This window comes from Notamacropus eugenii, chromosome 5, assembly GCF_028372415.1.
Source record: "Notamacropus eugenii isolate mMacEug1 chromosome 5, mMacEug1.pri_v2, whole genome shotgun sequence".
Taxonomy (NCBI): domain Eukaryota; kingdom Metazoa; phylum Chordata; class Mammalia; order Diprotodontia; family Macropodidae; genus Notamacropus; species Notamacropus eugenii.
The window spans coordinates 338107584-338127715 of NC_092876.1; the positions used below are offsets into that span (position 1 = coordinate 338107584).

The 20132-nt window shown below is 37.5% G+C and overlaps 1 protein-coding gene across 4 annotated transcripts in view; it reads left to right on the forward strand.

Annotated features, from left to right (window-relative positions):
* HEG1 (heart development protein with EGF like domains 1) overlaps window positions 1-20132 on the forward strand; it is a 202783-nt gene that overhangs the window by 83980 nt on the left and 98671 nt on the right. For all 4 annotated transcript variants that reach the window (XR_011967954.1, XM_072613751.1, XM_072613750.1 and 1 more), the window contains exons 13-16: window positions 1720-1854; window positions 10963-11005; window positions 11125-11162; window positions 17898-17985. Coding sequence is in view for 3 of the 4 variants with exons in the window: in XM_072613751.1 (XP_072469852.1) it covers window positions 1720-1854; window positions 10963-11005; window positions 11125-11162; window positions 17898-17985 (304 nt within the window). In the remaining variant the exon portion in view is untranslated. The remainder of the gene's footprint in view (window positions 1-1719; window positions 1855-10962; window positions 11006-11124; window positions 11163-17897; window positions 17986-20132) is intronic.

Below are 20132 nucleotides of genomic sequence, written 5' to 3' on the forward strand. Positions count from 1 at the left end.
AAAGACAGGAAATTGTCTCTATAATGCCTTTTAAGTATAATAAAAAGATGGTTCAAGTCATTCACAACTCTGAATGCTGCCCAGGGTCTCAAAGAAGTCTGTTGGATGTGAGAGAAACCAGATGGTGGCTCAAGTGTAGCCAAACCCTTGAAATGAAGTAGCAGGTCTGAAACACACTAAATTCATTTTTCGTTTTGGAGATTGACACAGCACCATATTGATCACTATGGCTAACTGCTAGCATCCTTCCTTCATGGTCACCATCTATGACTTGTGGCTGGAGTCTTGAAAAATTATATCATTGCCGCTATCTCTAGTCTAGTATCCCTTCTCATAATGAGTATTCATGACAGCCACACATTCAAAGGCCAGTTTTCTTGAATGCCCTAAATAAGCACTTCTTTACAGGCAATGAAAATGAACAGAGTTTTAAAAAAGTAGACAGTTATAGATGGTTATAGAATAGTTAGACTTCAGCTTAGGAGGTAAGCCTTACAGAGATCCCTCTGTTCTAGATCCCTCTGTCCAGTCTGCCAAGTCTAATTTCTTCCCTTTGTCAAGGCCCCGGGCTTTGACTCCCTGAAAGTTCAGTATTCTGGTTTTGGGGCTTGAGCTGAACTTCCCTGGCTCTTGATGTCTGAGAATTCTGTATCTCATCTGAGTCCTAATCTGGTCTTCTCTTTTTCTTTAATTTTCACGAAAACCAGGGTTACCTTTGATCTTATTCTTTTCTAACCCAAGGAGAACTTACCTTAGACGCTTTGGGGCAAGGCAGGGGCTTCCCACAAACAAATGAACCAGCAATCATCTAGGCACGGAAGGTATTGTGTATCACAGCCACATAGGCATGGAAGACATTGTGTCATTTCAATAGATAGAGTGTTCAGGTACCTTCATGCAAATGGGATGGAGGAAGAATGGAGCTCTTTCCATTCTTTATTGTATTATAATATTATGTATAATTATATTAATATATTAAATCATTATTTATTAATATTAATTATTATTTAATATTATTTAATTACATATAATTAATATTATATATTATTCTCTTCTCACCCAGACCGTTTTGATTCTGTGTCTATTTTCTGAAGACAAATGCTTATGTGCTCTTAATCTAGTGAAAGGCGGAGCCAGCATGAGGAAATGTTAGCAGGAGACCAGTGGGTCAGATGGGAAGCTTGAAGAGAATGTGGGGCTCCCTGAGGATTCTTTTATTTAAAAAAAAAGTTTATTGATGGCACTTCCCAATGATTCTCTCTTTCCCCCCATAGAACCCTTTCTTGTAACAAATGAGTACAATCAAGCAAAACAAATTGGCTTATTGACCCTGTCTGAAAATGTATTCTTCATTCAACACCTGCAGTCCACCACCTCTCTCAAGAGTTAGAAGGCATGGGTCACCATTGGTCCTCTGAAGTAATGATTGGGCAGTGACCAGAATTCCAAAGTCTTTCAACATTGTTTTCTTTTACATTATCGTGGTCATTGTATAAATCATTGTATACATTGTATAAATCATTCCCCTGATTTCAAACATTTCACTCTACAACAATCCATACAAGTCTTCCCATCCTCAATGACTTTTGAAAACTGCTCACAAATGTAAGCTTCTCACACGATACACAAGGCTAATTTAAATCTAAGTTAATTACCCTTAAAATAATAATGTGTTAAACGTCTCTTTGCCCCACTGACACTTTGTTTTTCTTTCATCAGCTGGTAGTTTATGTAAAAAGAAGAGTCCGGAATGTGACAAAGAGACCTCCATCTGCACCGATTTGGAAGGTGTTGCCCTATGTCAGTGCAAGGCTGGGTACTTTCAGTTTAATAAGATGGATCATTCCTGCAGAGGTACAGTTCCTGACCCAAACAGATTGGTTGGGAGGGGGTTCTGGGTAATGTTTCAGTGATGATTAAAGCACTTTCTTTTGGAAGCTTTACTGTGTATCCCTGGTCTAGGGATAACCATTAAGAACTTGGGGTTATCAGTCCAGCTGTTTGTGCTGATGTCAGAGCAATGTATATTGTCTTATTGCAATAACGATATTACCTTTCACTGGTGTCCACTGTGTCTGCTGACCAAGAGAAGGGGAAAAACAGGAGATTGGAATGAATACCTCTGGCTAAAAAAAATGGGTCACTTGTTTTGAAGGTTGGAAAAAGTCAGGTCTGGACTTAGTTTGTTTAAAATGGAGGAAGCAAAAGAAAGGTAAGTCATTGTTTTAATTTACAAAGCTGTCACGCCATTTTTTAAAAAAATTCATGTCCTTTGCCCTGTTGTAAAATATAAGTTTTAGTCTATTCTGGTGAGTAAAGTGAGTGAATGAATGAATTTTTAAAAAAAGAAATTAAGTGCTTACTGTGTACTTGGCTCTAAATAAATAGATTTTATATAAGAATTTCTGCAGAAATTTAATTCAGCCAAGACTGAGGAAAGCGTTGATTTGAAGTGAGTCTCTGGGAGCAGGATAGCTCTCTAAAAGTGATAATAATAGTAATATTGGGAGTCACTATAGTGTAGATGATAAAGAGAGACCTGGCCTTGGTGTCAGGAAGAACTGTATTCTATTACCTCTGGCAGTTGCTTGCTGTGTGACCCTGAGCAAGACATTTAACAACTCAGTACTCTCAGGCAACATGAATTGCAGCATTGTTACTGATCTGCATTGGTACAGGGAGTTTCATCACCGGGAATTCTCTTCGCCATTGAAATCACAGTTAGGACAAGAAATAGATTAATTTTTTTAAAAAATAGAAGGATCACTTTATACATTACATTTTTTCAGTGTTTCCCATACCTTAACATTCCTTTTAATAATTCTGTAGAGTATCACAATTCAGGAAATTTAAGATGAGAGAGATTAAGTGATTTGCCGAGGGTTGTACACTTGGTATCAGAAAGGGGACTGGAACCCACATTCTCCTAACTCTAAACTCAGTAAGCTTTCTACTCTGCCATGTTTCTTCACTATCCACGCAGCTCCCAGTCTGTCTGCCTAACTCCAGTATCAAACTGTTCATTGTCTAGTTGACATTTCCACAGTGATCATGGAATCATAACTTCAGAGGTTGTCTAGTCCAGCTCCTCTGGTTAAAACAAAACAATAACATAATAAGTAGCAAAGTTGGGATTGGAACCCTATTGCTCAGACTTTAAAACCAGCAGTCCTTCTACTGTACCATATTGCCTTTTCTGTTAGGGTTATCTCCAGTCATCCTGATCTATATCTTGCCACTGGACCCAGATGGCTCTGGTGGAGAAAGTGAGGCTGGTGACTTTGCACAGCCCTCCCTCACTTAAATCCAATTCACCCGCAAGTCATGGCATCACTTTCCTAATGTCATGGTCCTCTTCAAGAACAAAGGACAAGACACAACAGTTGACAAGTGCCATTCCTATAAGATATCGTACAAAAATAAACATAGGTCCAAAAGACCTGAAGAACTATTAGGCAAAGATAAAAGACTGGCCAGAGCAAGAAAAACAGTTGTCTTTATAAGAGTTATCATGTCAATTACATTCTTAACCTAAAAGGAGTAAAGAGGAGAAATTAACTGGTTAAGTAGGCCTAAGAAAAACTTCCTGACAGCTGGAGTTGAAGAGATGGAAAAATGCACTTCCCTCTTTTATTTTGCAGAGGGAAACTAGTTGGTGCAGTGGGTCAAGTGCTGGGCCTGGAGTAAGGAAGACTCACCTTTTTGAGTTCAAATCTGGCCTCAGATACTTAATAATGGGCAAGTCATTTAACTCTGTTTGCCTCAATTTCCTCATCTGTAAAATGAGCTACAGAAAGATATGGCAAATCACTCCAATATCTTTGCCAAGAAGAGCCCAAAATAGGGTCATGAAAAGTCAGAACTTAACAATTCTTTTTGCAGAAGTGCGATGGATACTATACATAAATGTTAGAAGTCATCTTTTCCTTCCAGAGCTGGAATACTAAGGAATGTATTTTGGCTAGGGTGCAATTGAAAGATAGATGGGCAGGCCAACAGACTCTACTTATAATACAAAGCTATCTGCAGGCTTAGGCAGCAAGAAGGTATACTGGATCTAATGATGTACTAGGCGTCAGGAAGACCTGAGTTTGAATTCAGCCTCCAAAGATTATTTGCTGTATGATCCTGGGCATCTGTAAAATGGGGGTATTTAGCAAACCCTAAAGAGTGCTATGATAGATACTACTTATTATTACTATGTGAGATGTGTATATGGTTTATAATGGCTTCTACTGTCAGTCCAGACACTGTTTTTGAGCACTTATGGTGTGTGGGCATTATGTTCCTCACTAGATTGCCAGCTACATAAAAGAACCTATATAAGTTAGGGGAGGGAAAAAGAAGGGAAGAGAGGAGAGAAAGTTCTGCTGATGCCAGGCAATCCTTCCTTGTCCTAGCTCATCTGGCTTAATAAAGAAGCATTTCTTGTGCCTTCTAGAAAGGCCAGTTTGTCTAGCATAGTCTGTGTTGTGCCGCCTTTCAGAGAGTAAGTTGACTTCTACTGAAACCTCTCTGTCTGCTGAGAGATTCCTAGCGGGCCAGAGGAAATGAGGAGGAAGGACTGACCTCCGCCCCTCAGGGAAGGCAGAACAGAGCAGGATTTGAACATATTTGATTCTGTGAATAGTGTACATTGTTTTTTTGACAGCATCATTAACCTATTCTAGTTTTGATCGCCATCAGCCAGTGCCATTTCCTTCCATCTTAAAATAGGCTCTTCTCAAATCTCACCAATCAGATACTGGCCCCGAAAATAACAAAGCAGTCAAATAATTACCCGAATTATAAAAAGCAGAAGCAGGCAGCTTTGCAGAAATCAAAGGCTGGGAGGCATCCTAGGGAAGAGAGGGCTTATGTAAAACCTCCACTAACTTCTTGTCTTGCTGCCAAGGCAATTGATGCATCCCTTGAGCAACATCTTCAGTCGATAGTTATTAAATCTGCAGTCATCCTTTGATAGTCTTGTTCACTAATGGAATGCCAAGTTCAGAGCTGTAACAGCCAGCTCTGGGGAAGAGCCTTTCAGCCGTATTGTGGGTGGATTTATAGTGACACCTTCTGGCTGACTGTGTTAAAGCATTCCCGAGTCATCTTAAGGTGCTTCAGATCAGGGCTCAGAGATTGTTCCAAAGTGACAGTAAAAAGCCTTCCCCAATCAGGATGATTTAAAATAAGGTATTTAAGTGATTTAGAGGTTTCACTTAAAACTAAAGTGCAGGTCTCTCCAATTCTGCATGATCCTTGTCCTTGCTTTTCTTTGCTGAGTTTTGCTGTAGTTGCTCTGAGTTTGGTTTTGTTTTGTTTTTTTTAATCACCATACAGTCGTCCCTCCTTCACACGATGTGATCCATCCTGCCCACTCGCACCTCCCATTGGATCCCTACACTTAGACATTCCTCTGGTTCACAGTTTAAGAAATAGACTCATTTTTATCATTTGGTCATTCAATGTCAATAAAGGGATAGATTTGAAATAAAAAGAATTGGTTTCAGACCCCAACTCTGTCACATTAGAACTTGGACAAATCTCTTAATATCTCTAGGCCTCAGTTTTCTCTTCTGTAAAATGAGGGCATTGAGTTTCTCAGGTTTAATTCTTCCAGATCTAAATCTATGATGTTATAGTCCCATGATAGAAGAAAAATGACTATCTGGGAAATGGAATCTATAAGGAAAAGACTGGAATTTGACTTGAAGATGTACACTGCTGTTGTTGAGTTGTTTCGGTCCTGTCTGAGTCTTTGTGACCATATTTAGGGTTTTCTTAGCAAGAATACTAGAGTGGTTTGTCATTTCCTTCTCATGAGGAAACTGAGGCAAGGAGGGACACAGAGCTAGTAAGTGTCTGAGGCCAGATTTGAATTCAAGAAGATGAGTCTTCCTGATTCTGGCCCTAGCTGCCCTCTGAAGGCCAAGAAGATAAAGGACAAGGATTTGGTCAGAACAAGAGAAAACAATTGCCTTTGTAAGCATTATGTCATTTAAATTTTTAACCTATATTAAGGAGTAAAGACGAGAAATTAGGCAGGTCTAAGAAAAACTTTCTGACAGATACTTAAGATTGATGAGTAGAAGAGATAGAACAATGCCCTTCCCTCGCTTTTTGCAGAGATGGGATGGATACAACGGATGAGGAATATACAAATACAATCAGATCCCATCCATTCATTGCTATGTTTTGCTGATCTTTTTTTTTTTTGGTAAATTTTAAAATTTATTTTAAACTTAAAATGTAAAGCATTGCTGAAATATAAAATGGATAACAAAGGCTACAATTAAGTGCAGATATATTATACACATATACGTAAAATCAGGATTATATATGTTAGCCTTGTTCATGTCACATTTTTTGCTCTGCAAAGTACAGTATTCCAAGACCTATGGTCCTTAAACGTAGTAGCTGCTAGGTCTTGTGTAATCCTTTTTATAGCCCCATAATATTTAAATTTTTTTTTGTTGTTGTTGCTTACAATATTTTCTCCTTAACCTGGGAGCTTTGAAACTTGGCTATGATATTCCTGTAAATTTTCCTCCTGGGATCTCTTTCATGTGGTTATCAGTGAATTTTTTCTATCTCTGTGTTACTTCTTGTTCTAGAACTTCAGGGCAATTTTCCTTGATAATTTCTTATAATATTGTGTCACGATTCTTTTTTTAAATCATAATTTTCACTTAACCCAAGTATTCTTATATTATTTCTCCTTGGTCCATTCACCAGATTAGTTGTTTTTCTGATGAGATGTTCCACTTTCTTTTCTATTTTTTTATTCTTTTGATTTTATTATTTCTTGGTGTCTTAGAATGTCATTAGTTTCCCCTTGCCCAATTCTGGTTTTCCAGGAATTATTTTCTTCCTTAAGTTTTCTCTGTTTCAAGTTGGTTGACTTTCTTTTCATAGTTGTTTTTTTTTTTGGATTGCTTTTATTTTTTTCCTAATTTTTTCCTCAGTCTCTCTTATTTGATTTTTGAAGTCCTTTTTAAGTTCTTCCAAGAATGCTTTTTGTACTTGGGAACATCTGACATTTCTCATTGGAAAAGGAGTGGCTTTTTTTTAGCTGCATTATCTTTCTCTGAATATGGACCTAGATCTTCTCTATCTCCATAGTAACTGTTTATGGTTGGGTTCTTTCTCCTTTGCTTGGTAATTTTTACTTTTTCTGGTTTTATTTTGTTTTTAGCAGGTATTAGTGTGATCAAATTCTAGTCTCGAGATAGGAGAAATAATGCCCTAAGCCTCAGGTCCTTCTTACTGTTATTTTTTGAGGTCTATCCCAGGGCTCAACCTTGGACTCTCCTCCCCACTCCTAAGCAATGACTAGGGTCCCCAGTCACACTGTCTTGCAAATGACCTCTTTCCCTGTGCTCCCTTCAGTGGCTGCAAACTATATCTGTCCTCTCTGCCCTGGCACTGAAACCAGGAACTCTGCTCTCCTGCAAGTTGCCACAGCCAGTAGGCACCTTGCCCCTCTGCTACTGTACTCACTAGGGGTGTGCTAGCTCCTCTCAAGCAGCTGCAGCCCAGGACACATCTGATCAACATAGCAGTACTTGGCATCCCTTCAATCTCCTCTCCACCATGAGACTCCCATACAATCCTCAAAATGAAAGTTTCTAAGGCTGAGGCTGCCTCTCAACCCAGCTGCCCCCAAGGCTTGTTGTTTGTTGATTTTGCAGAGTCCTCTGGGAGGTGTTTGCACTTCACTCAGGCTGGACCTCAGCCTTGGAGGTTGTCTTTCCTGGGGTCTTCTCAAGATGTCTTAGGAAGACAGGTGCTCTACCCTGACTTTTGTTTATTTTCTCTGCTCTATGTTCCCTCTAAGGTGATGTTCTATCTTTCTTTTTTGTGGAGGAAATTTGAAGAACTGAAAGTTTTCTGACTTACTCCACCATCTTCCCAGAATCCTCTCTGATATCTTCTCTCTTTCTTTTTTCCTTTCTTTTGGTTACAAGGAACTGGGGAGGGTAGGAGTGGAAGGTTATATTTGGATGTGAAAGTGGCACTTAGAAAACCTGAGAGAATCCACTAAAAAATTAGTGAAACAATTAACAATTTTAGCAAAATTGCAGAATATAAAATAAACCCACATAAATCATCAGCATTTCTATGTACTACTGACAAAACCCATCAGAAAGAGATAGAGAAATTCCATTTAAAATAACTACAAAGAAAACTACATATTTTTATTATAAACATAAAATTTTAAATTAGCCTTTTATTATTTAAAATAAGTGTCGCAAAACACTTTGCACAAATACAGATCTAAACAATTAGTAAAATGTTGATTGTTCATGGGTAGGTGGGGCCTATATAATAAAAATCACAATATTCTCCAAAGTAATTCATTTATTCAATGCCATACAAATCCAACTACCAAAGAATCATTTTATAGAGCTAGAAAAAATAATAACATAGTTCAGCTGAAGGAATAAAAGGCCAAGAATATAAGAGAACCAATTTTTAAAAAAGTGAAGGAAGTTAACCTAACAGTACCAGATCTCAAACTATAGTACAAGTGGTAATCACCAAAAAAATCTTATACTAGATAAGAAATAGAGTTGTTGATCAGTGGACTAGATTCCATACACAATATTCAGAATAAATGATCACAGTGTTTGATAAACCCAAAGGTCCATGTTATTGGGGAAAGAACTCCTTATTTTGCAAAAACTGCTAGGAAAACTAGAAAACAGTCTGGCAAAAGCTAGACATAGACCAACATCTCACACTAAATACCAAAATAAGGTCAAAATAGGTATCTGAGTTAGATATAAAGAGTGATAAAATAAACAAATTAGGGGAACACAGAAAAAAATTACTTGTCAGATATATGGTTAAGGGGAAAGTTTATGACCAAAGAAAAGCGAGGATCACAGGAAGTAAAATGGATAATTTTGATTATATGAAACTAAAAGATTTTTGCACAAACAAAACCCAATGCAGCCAAAATTAGAAACCAGGGGAAAAATTTTATAGTAAGTTTCTAGTAAGGGTCTCATTTCTCAAATATACAGAGAACTAAGAGCCATTCTCCAGTTGATAAATGATCAAAGGATGTGAACAGGCAGTTTTCAGAAGTTAAAGCTATCAATAACCATATGAAAAAATGCTCTAAATCACCAATAAAAAATTAAAACAGCTCTGAGAAACCACCTCACACCCATCAGAAACAGCAAATGCTGCAGGAGACAGAAAAATTGGTACACTAGTGCACTGTTGGTAGAGTTGTGAACTGGTCCAATCATTCTGGAGAACAAATCTATCTATCTATCTATCTATCTATCTATCTATCTATCTATCTATCTATCTATCGGTGTATATATATGTATACATATATATACACACATGTACATTTATGTATACATATATACATACACTGTGTATATATGTGTGTGTGTGTGCATGCATAATGTGTGTATGTATGTTAGTTTATATACATACACATATATTGTATATATGTATGTATATACACACATATAAGTCCAAACAGTTATAAAACTGTATATATATATATATATATATATATATATATATATATATATATATATATACTTTGACCAGCAATACCACTAATAGGTCTGTATCCATAGAGATCAAAAGGAAAAGGACCTATTCATACATATATATATATATATATATACATCAGTTTTTGAAAATTGAAAGAATGCCCATCAGTTGGGGAATGGGTGAACAAGTTGTTCTATAGGATTATGATGAAATACTATTATGCTATAGGAAATGATGAAGGGGGTGGCTTTAGAAAAACCTGGTAAGACTTATATGAATGACTCAAAGTGAAATGAATGGAACCAGGAGCACATTGTACACAGTAACAGCAGTACTATAACTATAATTAACTGTAAAAGACTTAGCTGTTCTGATTAATACTGTGATCCATGACAATTCCAAAGGAATCATGATGAAAAAAATGCTATCTACCTCCAGAGAGAGAACTGATGAATTGAGTGCAGATTGAAACATAGTTTTTCCACTTTGTTTTTCTTGCTTTAAAAAAAAAATTAAGTCATAGCTAATGTGAAAATGTTCTATATGACTTCATATACATAACAGGTATTATATTTCTTGCCTGTTCAGTGGGTGGGGGAAAGGGTAGAGGGAGTAAGAGAATTTGGAACTGAAAATTAAAAAAAAAGAAAAAACATAAAAAATAGAAGCTGCCATCTGTTCTTCAACTACATAGTGGTTTTAAAAATCATCTTTTGGTGATTCCCTCCAGTTGTCTATGTGGATAACTGTGATTTATTTTTCTCTAGTTCAGAGGATTTCCTTTTTTATTATTTTTTATTATCCTTATTTATGTTCCTATTTTATTAGTATTATAAAATACTATTTTATTGATTATATGTATACTGTGTCCCAAGTGCTCTGGCAGCAAAATACTTTATAAATTAAAAAATAAATCTAGAAGTGAAAAAAAGGAAATGAAAGCTGTGTAAAAACAAAACAAAAGATAGAGTCAATGGGGAACCATTGTGTTGTTGTAGTAATAAGGTCATCCCCAAACCCCTTTGGTCTCAAAGAATCTATGATATTCTTGGAACCTTCAGTCATAGAAAGTTGTATTGTGCTCTGGTTTGGGCAAACGGTGAATAAATAAATGAAAATAAAACATTTTTAAGTTCTTACTGTGGGTCAAACAGGATACTAAGTCTTAGGGATACAAATTTGAATAAGGGAGACAGTTTGTGTTCTTGAATAACTTATATTCTAATGGAAAAAGATAACAGATAAAAAGCAGATATAAAAGAAGGGGTTTAGACATGGCTAAGAATTGGTGTCATGACCTGGTTCTAGGGAAGATAATAATGTATATGTGTCCCTATCAGTGCTCCCTACCTGGGACCTAACTGTAGAACTCAGATGGTTTGAAAGAGAGAAGACTGAGGACTATGGCCAGGGTGGTGGTGGTCAGCTGCTCATCAACTGTTTCCTTCTTTTCAGCTTGTGAAGATGGATACAGACTTGAAAATGAAACCTGCATGAGGTAGGCTCAATACTCCCCTCAGATTTTGTTAGATTTGTGCCTTCAAAACGTTCCTTTGGCTACAGTTGCCCAAGCTAATCCTCCAAGGTCTAAACTAATTTCTCTTTGTTGACTTGTAGTTGCCCATTTGGACTTGGTGGTCTCAACTGTGGAAACCGTAAGTTTACGAAACTCTTTATTTCTTTAATGGTGAGCTAGACATTAGTGGTTATATTGGATGCTTGCCAATAGTAGGTGGTTACTACTGATCTAAGGAAGTGCTTTGATTTTTTTTTCAGTAAAGACATTTTTTTTTACAACAGCCCATTTTTCACTGTCTCCTATTGTGAGCATGTATTTTATTTACCCAAGGAAGGCATTTACTTAGTCAACTCTAGAGATACTATACTTATTGTGAAAACTCAGGGAGTTTTATGTCAAAGCAACTGAGTCATCTGCTGGATACAGAGATTCCAGTGTATACATAGAACCTCAGAGGGGGGAATTTGCAACATCCGTAAAAATAATCAAATATTCACCCTCCATTTAAAGACCTCCAGTGACAGAAATCCTTGCCTCCCAAGACAACCAGCACTATTTTTGGATGGCTCTAATATTCCTTCTTCATTTAGGATTATTTTTTTCTTGTCAAAATCTACTTTCCTGAAACTCCCATAAGTGTTAGTTCTTTTATCAAGTCTTTTAACTCCTTTGTTTCACAAGGTTTAACTATACTTTAATTCACATTAGCCATAATCATGATATAAGAGAGAGCCCTGCAGTGAGCCAAAATCTCTGGGTTTAGTCATGGCTGCACTATTAGCAAGTGGTGTGATGTTTGTCAAGTCCACTTCAACTAACTCTGGGCTCTCATTTTCGTACCTGTAAAATGAGGGGTGGTGGTATTGTATTATATGTTGTCAGAGATCTCTTTAAAACTGAATATTCTGATTCTGATTCAATCTAGATTTCTCTATATATAAGAGATCTCTTTCTGCCCTCTATGGGCTTTGGTCCTAATAATTTTATATCCTCAGGAAGTATTATCATTGTTTGTTAAATTGACTTATCCAAAAGGTTCATTATCACACTAGTAACGGAAATAATAAATTAAATAAAATCAGAAATTAAACTAGGACTCCAATGAATGCCATACTTAAGTGAGAATATCTTTTTAATGCGATCTTTTTTTGTTGTTGTTCTGAGACTTGGAGGGCAGACTTGGAGCTGTAATCAAGCTATTTAGCATTCATTTTTCTAAGAACATTTATGTGATCTGACATCAGATACTTCAATAGAATTGAAATGCGCTTCACCTGCCTGAATGATGCTTGAAAGAGCCTCCTCAAGTACTGTCATGATTTGATCTATTCTTAAAAAAGTCTTTCATTCTACTAATTATCAATATCCATGTATTTGGAGAATGATTTTTAGCTTGTTTTTTTTTCTCTTAAACAGGTGTTTTTATATCAGTTCATGCAAGTCTTTCCATGTTTCTCAGTATTCCTCATATTCATAATTTTTTATGGCACAGTAATAGTTTATTACATTCCTGTACAATGGAATTTGTTTGTTTAATGATTACCCAATCTGTGAGCATCTGCCTTATTTCCCGTTTTTATAACATTCCCTAGATTTTAAAAATTAATTCTTATTCTCCTTGGCTCATGTATTATCCGGGTTATATATCTGTACATGTTGACACTTTTAAAAGAATTTCAGCTTATAACTGTCATAAAGTGCTTTTTGTTTCCTTCTAATTGAACATGACATGCAAAACCAACCATTTGGAAGACAGTCACAAAACCAGCAGTAGGAGGAAAGAGCCTCAGAGCATAAGTAAAACAGCTGTCAGCATGAATTGAACCTTTCTCCAGCTAAAGCCTATGAATGTAGAATTTCCAGTAAAATTAGAGTTCGTGGTTTAACAAGTTTGGCTCTTTAGTTTCCCCAGATAAACTTCATTTCTATCTACATTACAGTAGGAAGTAAGTTAGAAGTTTCAGGGAGTGAGAGAAAGGAGTGCAACTAGAAACGTTTACACACCAGGAAGTAACAGATGTTGTCCAGGGTAGAAACAGCTGATTCAGTCATCAACTGCAATAGCACTGAAGTATGGCGCCATTTAGTGAAGGGTGCATACATCAGTAAGGACTCCAGTGGTGCCTTAAAGGCATCACTATGTTACTGCCAAATATAGTAGGTGAAGTTCATAATGATGACTGAGTTATGAAGAATAATTTTAAATGTACACATGCACACAATTAATATTTTTGTTTTAAAACTTGTATTGATATATAGTTTTTATATCACCTACATTTCCTAGTGTTTCCCTTCACAGGAGAACCATTCCTTGTAATGAAGAGTAAAAAAGAGGGAGAAAAACAGTTGAGCAAAACTAATTAACACTGAAAATACCTTCTACATAGGTTTACATGCCCATAATTCCCACCCTTGGGGAAAAAAGGGAGTGACATTTTCATATCTTTCCTTCATGGGGCAAGTTAAGTCATTATAAGTGTATAATACTCATTTTTAATTTTTGTTGTTCCCTCCATTTACATTGTAGCTCTTGTATATATTGGGCATCTAGGTGGCACCACAGTGCACAAAGCACTGGGCCTGGAGTCAGGAAGACTCATTTTCCTGAGTTCAAATCCAGCCTCCAGCACTTACTGGCTATGTGACCCTGGGCAAGTCACTTCACCCTATTTGTCTTAATTTCCCTATCTGTCCAATGAACTGGAGAAGTGTATCAGTAAGCACTCCAACATACACAGTGGGGCTTGCTATCACAGGTTCTCTGATCTGTTTCTCTAAAAGGAAAGGCAACTTTTGAGGGGTTAACAATCTCTTTAATCAAGCATAGGGATCAGAGAAAATTAAAATCAAAATTTCAGAGAAATCAAAAATCAGCAGACATGGCTTTCTCTGTCTGACCATACATCACAATTCAACAGACAGGTCCAACTGTCTGACCACAGTTACCAGAGAGGGAAGCACCAACATATGCGTTTTCAAAGCCAAGGGGCTGCTTAACAGCTTCCCAGAGTCTCATCTGGCACACAAATCTTCTTCTAAAAACTAAGCCCCAAAGTAGAACCTCACCCTTAGAGTATTTATACCTTTTTCAGAACCAGAGGCATAACCCTCTGACCCAGTGCTTTTAGAAAAAACAAAAAGTACTCGGGAGCCTCCTAAATAACAATTCTCCTAATCAAGCTTCCCTCAATGAGCAGGCTCATCCTTAATCACATTATTCAGAGGCATTATATTTCTTGGTATAAACAAAAACAGTAGAAGATCCTACTTTGCTTGCCCTCACAAGAAGAAAATCGCAAACTACTTCAGCATCAAGCCAAGAAAACCCCAAAAGGGATCTCAACTAAGAATGAGTAAACAGCAAACAAAATTGTATATATTGTTTTCCTGGTTCTGCTTTCATCACTTTGCAAAAGTTTCTTTATCTTCCCATGCTTCTCTGCATTCTTATGGGGCAGTAATATTCCATTACATTCATGTACAACAATTTTTAGAGTTCCTACCCCAATCTATGGGCATCTACTTTGTTTCCAGTTTTCTATTCCTACAAAAGAACACACTTCAGAAACATGAGAGTGTCTTTCTTGGGAAAAGAAGATCAAACCCTCCTTATGTCTGAGTGGTTTATATTTTCCCTCTCACCATTGGGTAATACCACACTACCATCAATGTCTCCTACAGAAAATGGAGGTTTACTTTGAATGTGTAAATAATGTAGGGTAACCCCAGGTAACCAGCTACTATTACAAAGTATATTTTTAATGTGCCTGAGCCTTGTGCTCTGTGAGGATTTAGGATATGATTCTGATGACTAATGAAATAATTTTCAGTTTTTCTAAGCACTCAGTAGTGGCTTCTATTATCTATACCCTGATAAATCACCTCTAGGAAAGCCTTTTCTGGTTCCCTTTTTTAAGTTCATAAAGCAGATAACTTTTTAAAGACCCTTGAGATTCCAGCAAATCAGACATAATTGATTCTAACCTAGAACATGGGATTGGGAACCAAGAATTGCAGTGTTCTCTTTCCTCTTCCTGGGAAACCTGGATCTCCTCGCTTAATCTTAAGTGAGGGACAGTAATGTTCTCTCAGGCCAGTTTTTCCCCCAAGGCAAAAAAAAAAAAAAAAAGTACCAAGGAAGGAGAGCTTTTCAAAAAGGGACAGTTGGTTAATAATATTTACTAAATGTCAGGAAAATGAGCAGATTTGACAAGAAGACATGGGTGGGTTTGGAGAAAGCAATTTCAGTAGAGTGGCAGGGTTGAAGCCAAATCATAAGGAAGTGGATGTGGGGTGAGGACCTGGGAGCAATCACAGTATACCCCATGTTCAAAAATTGGGGCAGCAAAAGAGGTTAGTGGGAGGTGAGAAGGATAAAATAAAAGAGCAAAGAGGAGCAATAGCTGGGGGGTCTTAACCTGAGATCCATGAACTTTAAAAAATATTTTTATAACTGTTTCAGTATAATTGGCTTCCTTTGTAATCCTATGTATTTGATTTTGTGCATTTAAAAATATTACTCGGAGGAGTCTACAGACTTCTTCAGACATGCCAGGGATCCATGACATACAAAGGACTAGGACCCCCTGTGATTACCAGAAGAAGTAGCAGATGCTAGCCAAGGGTTAGGGTTTAGGACAGAAATGACTGTGCCTTTTTGAAGTCAGGAGGAAGGAGAGTATGGAGGAGAGATTAATGTGGCCAGAGAGGGAAAAGGGGGCAATAATATTAGCTAACACTTCTGTAGCACTTTGCCGATGTTATCTCATTTGATTTTCACCACACTACTGTGAGATAGATGCTGTTGTTACTCCTACTTTACAGATGAGGAAACTGAGGTTAGGACATGTTAAAGTGACTTGGTTAGGATCACACAGCTAGTAGGTGCCTGAGGCAGGATTTGAACTGAGGTCCTTCTGGCTCCCAAGTCCAGCTGTGCCTGTACCCACTATACCTCCCTAGTTGTGGGTGCAAGATCAAGCTGGGGATATAAAACATGGATAAAGAAGGGAGGAGCATTGGAGAGGTGAAATAACTTTCACCTGAGGACAGAAAGCATGAGGTGAAAAAACTAGAACCTTGCCCACTGACCTTTACCTTCTGGGTGAACTAAAAAATAAGTTGAACTAAAGAAGATGCGTTATCTGGTGAAAGTGAGGGTGGATGATGGATTTTTTTAAAATCAAATTTTATCTAGTGTAAAACAGCAGCTCTCACAACACGGTCCAGGGACCAGTGGGGGACCCAAAGACCCTTTCAGGGGGATTGTGAGGTCAAGATTATTTTTGTAATATTACTAAGATGTATTTCTAGGCTATATATTTATAGGTATAAATAAATATAAGATTAACTTTATATACTTATTATATATTACTATATTATATGCAATGCGTTTTATAATATATTCTATAAGTATATGATATATACTTATAAATATGTTACATTATATATAATATAATTATAATGATATGATTATATATAATATATCAATATTAATATGATTAATTAACAATTATGTAATATTATACATTATATGTAATATAATTATATAGCATATATAATAAATAATGACAATTAATAAATATATTAATATATCAGCATCAATATTTATATAATATTATGTAATATTATATAATATCTTGCATTATTATATTAGATTCTGTATTACATTACATATATAATTATGATATATTTTATTATATGTATGTATGCTTATAATGCTTATAAGCATATATAAATATATATATATATCAATAGATATGACCCACATAAACAAAAGCTTGATGGGGATCCTCAATAATTTTTAAAGTTTAAAGTTCCCAAAGTCAAAAAGTTTGAGAACAAATGGCATAAAAGAAAGTCCACTGGACTCCTAAAAATCAAGAGATCTGGGTTCAAGTCCAGACTAATTAGTAAAATCTTGCAAATTGTGTGACTGGCAGAAAGTCACCCCACTTTTATGGGCCCAGGTTTCCTCATCCATAAAATGAGGATAATAATGTTTCTGTTATCAGACTCAGGGGCTCTTGTGATGCTCCCATGAGAGCAAGGATGTGTCATTGACCTGCAGCTGAAAGACACCTCCTGGGTCATTTAAAAATGAGGAAAGAAAGGAGCAGGGACCAGAACTATGATTCCACTGATGTGAGGAACTCCTGGATGAGGAAAATCCCTCTACCAGTGCTGATAAGTACCTTCTCTGCCACGTACAGTTCCCCAGAATGTTGAGAGGATAAGTATCCTGTCCAGGCTCATACAATCAGAGCCGTGACTTGAACCAGGTCTTGCTTTGCACCAATGAAACCAATGCAGCCAAGATTAGAAGAGACTCTCTTTTGGTTGGGTTTAGGGAGAGGGGTGGTAAGGGGAGGATATAGAAATTCTTTGCAACAAGTTTCTCTGATAAAGCTCTCATTTCTGTTATATAAGGAACTATATAAGTTATATATCAGATTTATAAGAATAAGAATCATTCCCCAGGTGATAAATAGCCAAAAGAAATGGACAGAGTTCTTGAGAGAAGAAAAAGAATATATGGATAAGTTACATACATAAATGTATATATGCATGTACATGCGAACGTACATCTAAATATGCATACTTATATGTATGTGTATGTATAGACATACACACATGTGTATACATATATGTGTGCGCGCATGTATGTATGTCCATGATAGTCCTTGAACCCATCTCTCCCTGATTCAGGGGTCTCCTACTATGGCTCCACCATGCTGCCTCCTTCAGGGGGGAAAGTACACTTTGTAACTTGTGTACTTTGTAGCTTTGTACTTTATAGGTGCAATTAGTACACTTCATAAGCCCTGGTAGTGTATTTCTTGATTACATCGCATGCTTCTTGTCTATTTAGCTTATCAGCTTATCACTGTGGTGATTGCAGCCGCCGGAGGGGGGCTCCTTCTCATCCTAGGAATCGCCCTGATTGTCACCTGCTGCCGGTGAGTATCCTGAGTGCAGGTGTTAAGTCCTTTGTCTTTGGACTAACTTTGCCAATGGGGATGATAGCTTGAGTGGAAGATGGCATAAGGTTGTTAGCCACTATTGGCTGGGATGAGCTGTTCAATCAGTAAAATTGATGAAGGGTCTGGTATGTGCTAAGGGCTGAGGATACAAAGAGGCAAAAGAGAGGTTCACAGTCTAAAGGGAGAGACACCATGTAAATATATATATATTTACAGACTATAGACAGGATAAATAGGAAAGAATTAACAGAGGGAAGGCATTAAGAAATTAAGAGGGATTGGGGAAGACTTCCTGTAGAAAACCAGATTTTAGTCAGGATTGAAAGGAAGAAAAGGAAGTCAATAGTTGAGTGGAGAAGGGAGAGTGTTCCAGACATGGGGGACAGCCAGAGAAAATGCCTGGAGCCAAAAGACAAGGAAGGAGATGGGGGGGAGGGGTCAGGGGAGAGGCAGTGTCACTGGACTGGAGCAGGTATAAGAGGACTGGAGGGATAATCTTAGCTTGAGGTCTAGGGGGAAATCAAGTCAGGGAGTATCAAGAATTTAACAGTTTGGACCAACCAAGGGCTTAGAAGTCTCCTTCTCACCTACTAGAATTTCTTGAGGGAGGGGATTGGCAGGATCTCCACCAGCACTGCCAATTTGAGATTAGCGCCTCTATTTCTTGGAAGCTTGTCTAATATTTTCAGCTACTTGTCGCTTTTTGCTTAACTCCCTCTGTCAGAGGTCACTTGGGTGAGTGGAAAAGAAGGATCTGGGAAAAGGATTGTGGGGCAGCAACCTGGAGGCATAAACATTGACTAACCAAGAGGAAAATGAAATTTGTGCTTTAGAGAAGTATCATCATCCTTGGAAAAAACTTGCAAACATCCCTTACTGAGAGGGAAGGTGCTTAGTCATTGTGAAGGCTGCCCATCCCCAAGGAAACAGTGATAGCACAAAGGGCCATGTTGGACATTGGATTCAGTGACCCAGTTGTTTACTGCAGATTCCTTTCTAGGCCTTTCCCAGAGTGGAAATTACATGAGCTTCCACTCAAAAATAATTTAAAACCACTAATCTTTGCTCTAGATCCCTTAGGGTGGTTGCATCATGACCAGGATTGTCTGTCTGTATGTTGGACATTGGGTTTTATGACCCAGGGTTCAGAACGGATTTCTTTCCAGGTCTTGCCCAGAATAGAAACATGGGACAGGAATGAGTTTCTGCTCAAAGATAAGTTAAACCCTCCAACCTTAGCTCTTTAGATAAGCTGAATAAATGACCAGGCTTAACAACTTCTCGGGAAGGAGGATTCCAGAAATGCCTTAACAGAGAACTGACTTTTCCTGTTACCCTGAGTGATAATAGTCAAATCATTTCTTAGGTGAACTAAATAAACATCCAGCTTTTATAGCTTTATGTTATGTCAGTTTTATTACTGGAAAGGTGAAATGAGTGGGGTTGGACTAGATGATCGTCTCTGAAATGCCTTCAGGTGCTTTTTATTTCACACACCCTCCTGCTATACTTCGCCAATAGCTGTCAACCCACACTCTTATATTAACCTACCCCACATGTAAAATGGGGAAAACGTCTGTCTTGTATACCTCAAAGTGCTGTTCTGAGATAGAGACTGTCCATTAACATAAGGAACTCATGTATAAAGAAATGTCTCCTACCAATGAAAGTTAGAATCTTCTCTGCAATGTATAGTCTTACAGGGAGTGGGGGGAGGAGACAAAGGCAACACAAATTTACTAAATGCTTACTATGTGTCAGGCACAGTGTTCAGGACTTCACAAACAATATCTTATGTGATCTTCATAATAACCCTGGGAGGAAGATGCTATTATTAACCTCATTTTATGGTTGAGGAAACTGAGGCAGACAGAGGTTAAGTGACTTGCCCAAGATCACATAGCTAGGAATTGTGTGAGGTTAGATTTGAACTCAGGTTTTCTTGACTCCAGGCTCAATGCTCCTTTCATTTTGCCACCCAGCTGCCTTGCTTAGAACTGAGAAGTTAAGTGACTTGTCCAGGGTCACACATACAGAATCTGTCAGAGGCAGGATTTGAATTCAGGTCTTGCTGGCTCTGTGTCCACTATGTGAAGCCAACTTTCTGTTCTGATATTCATTAG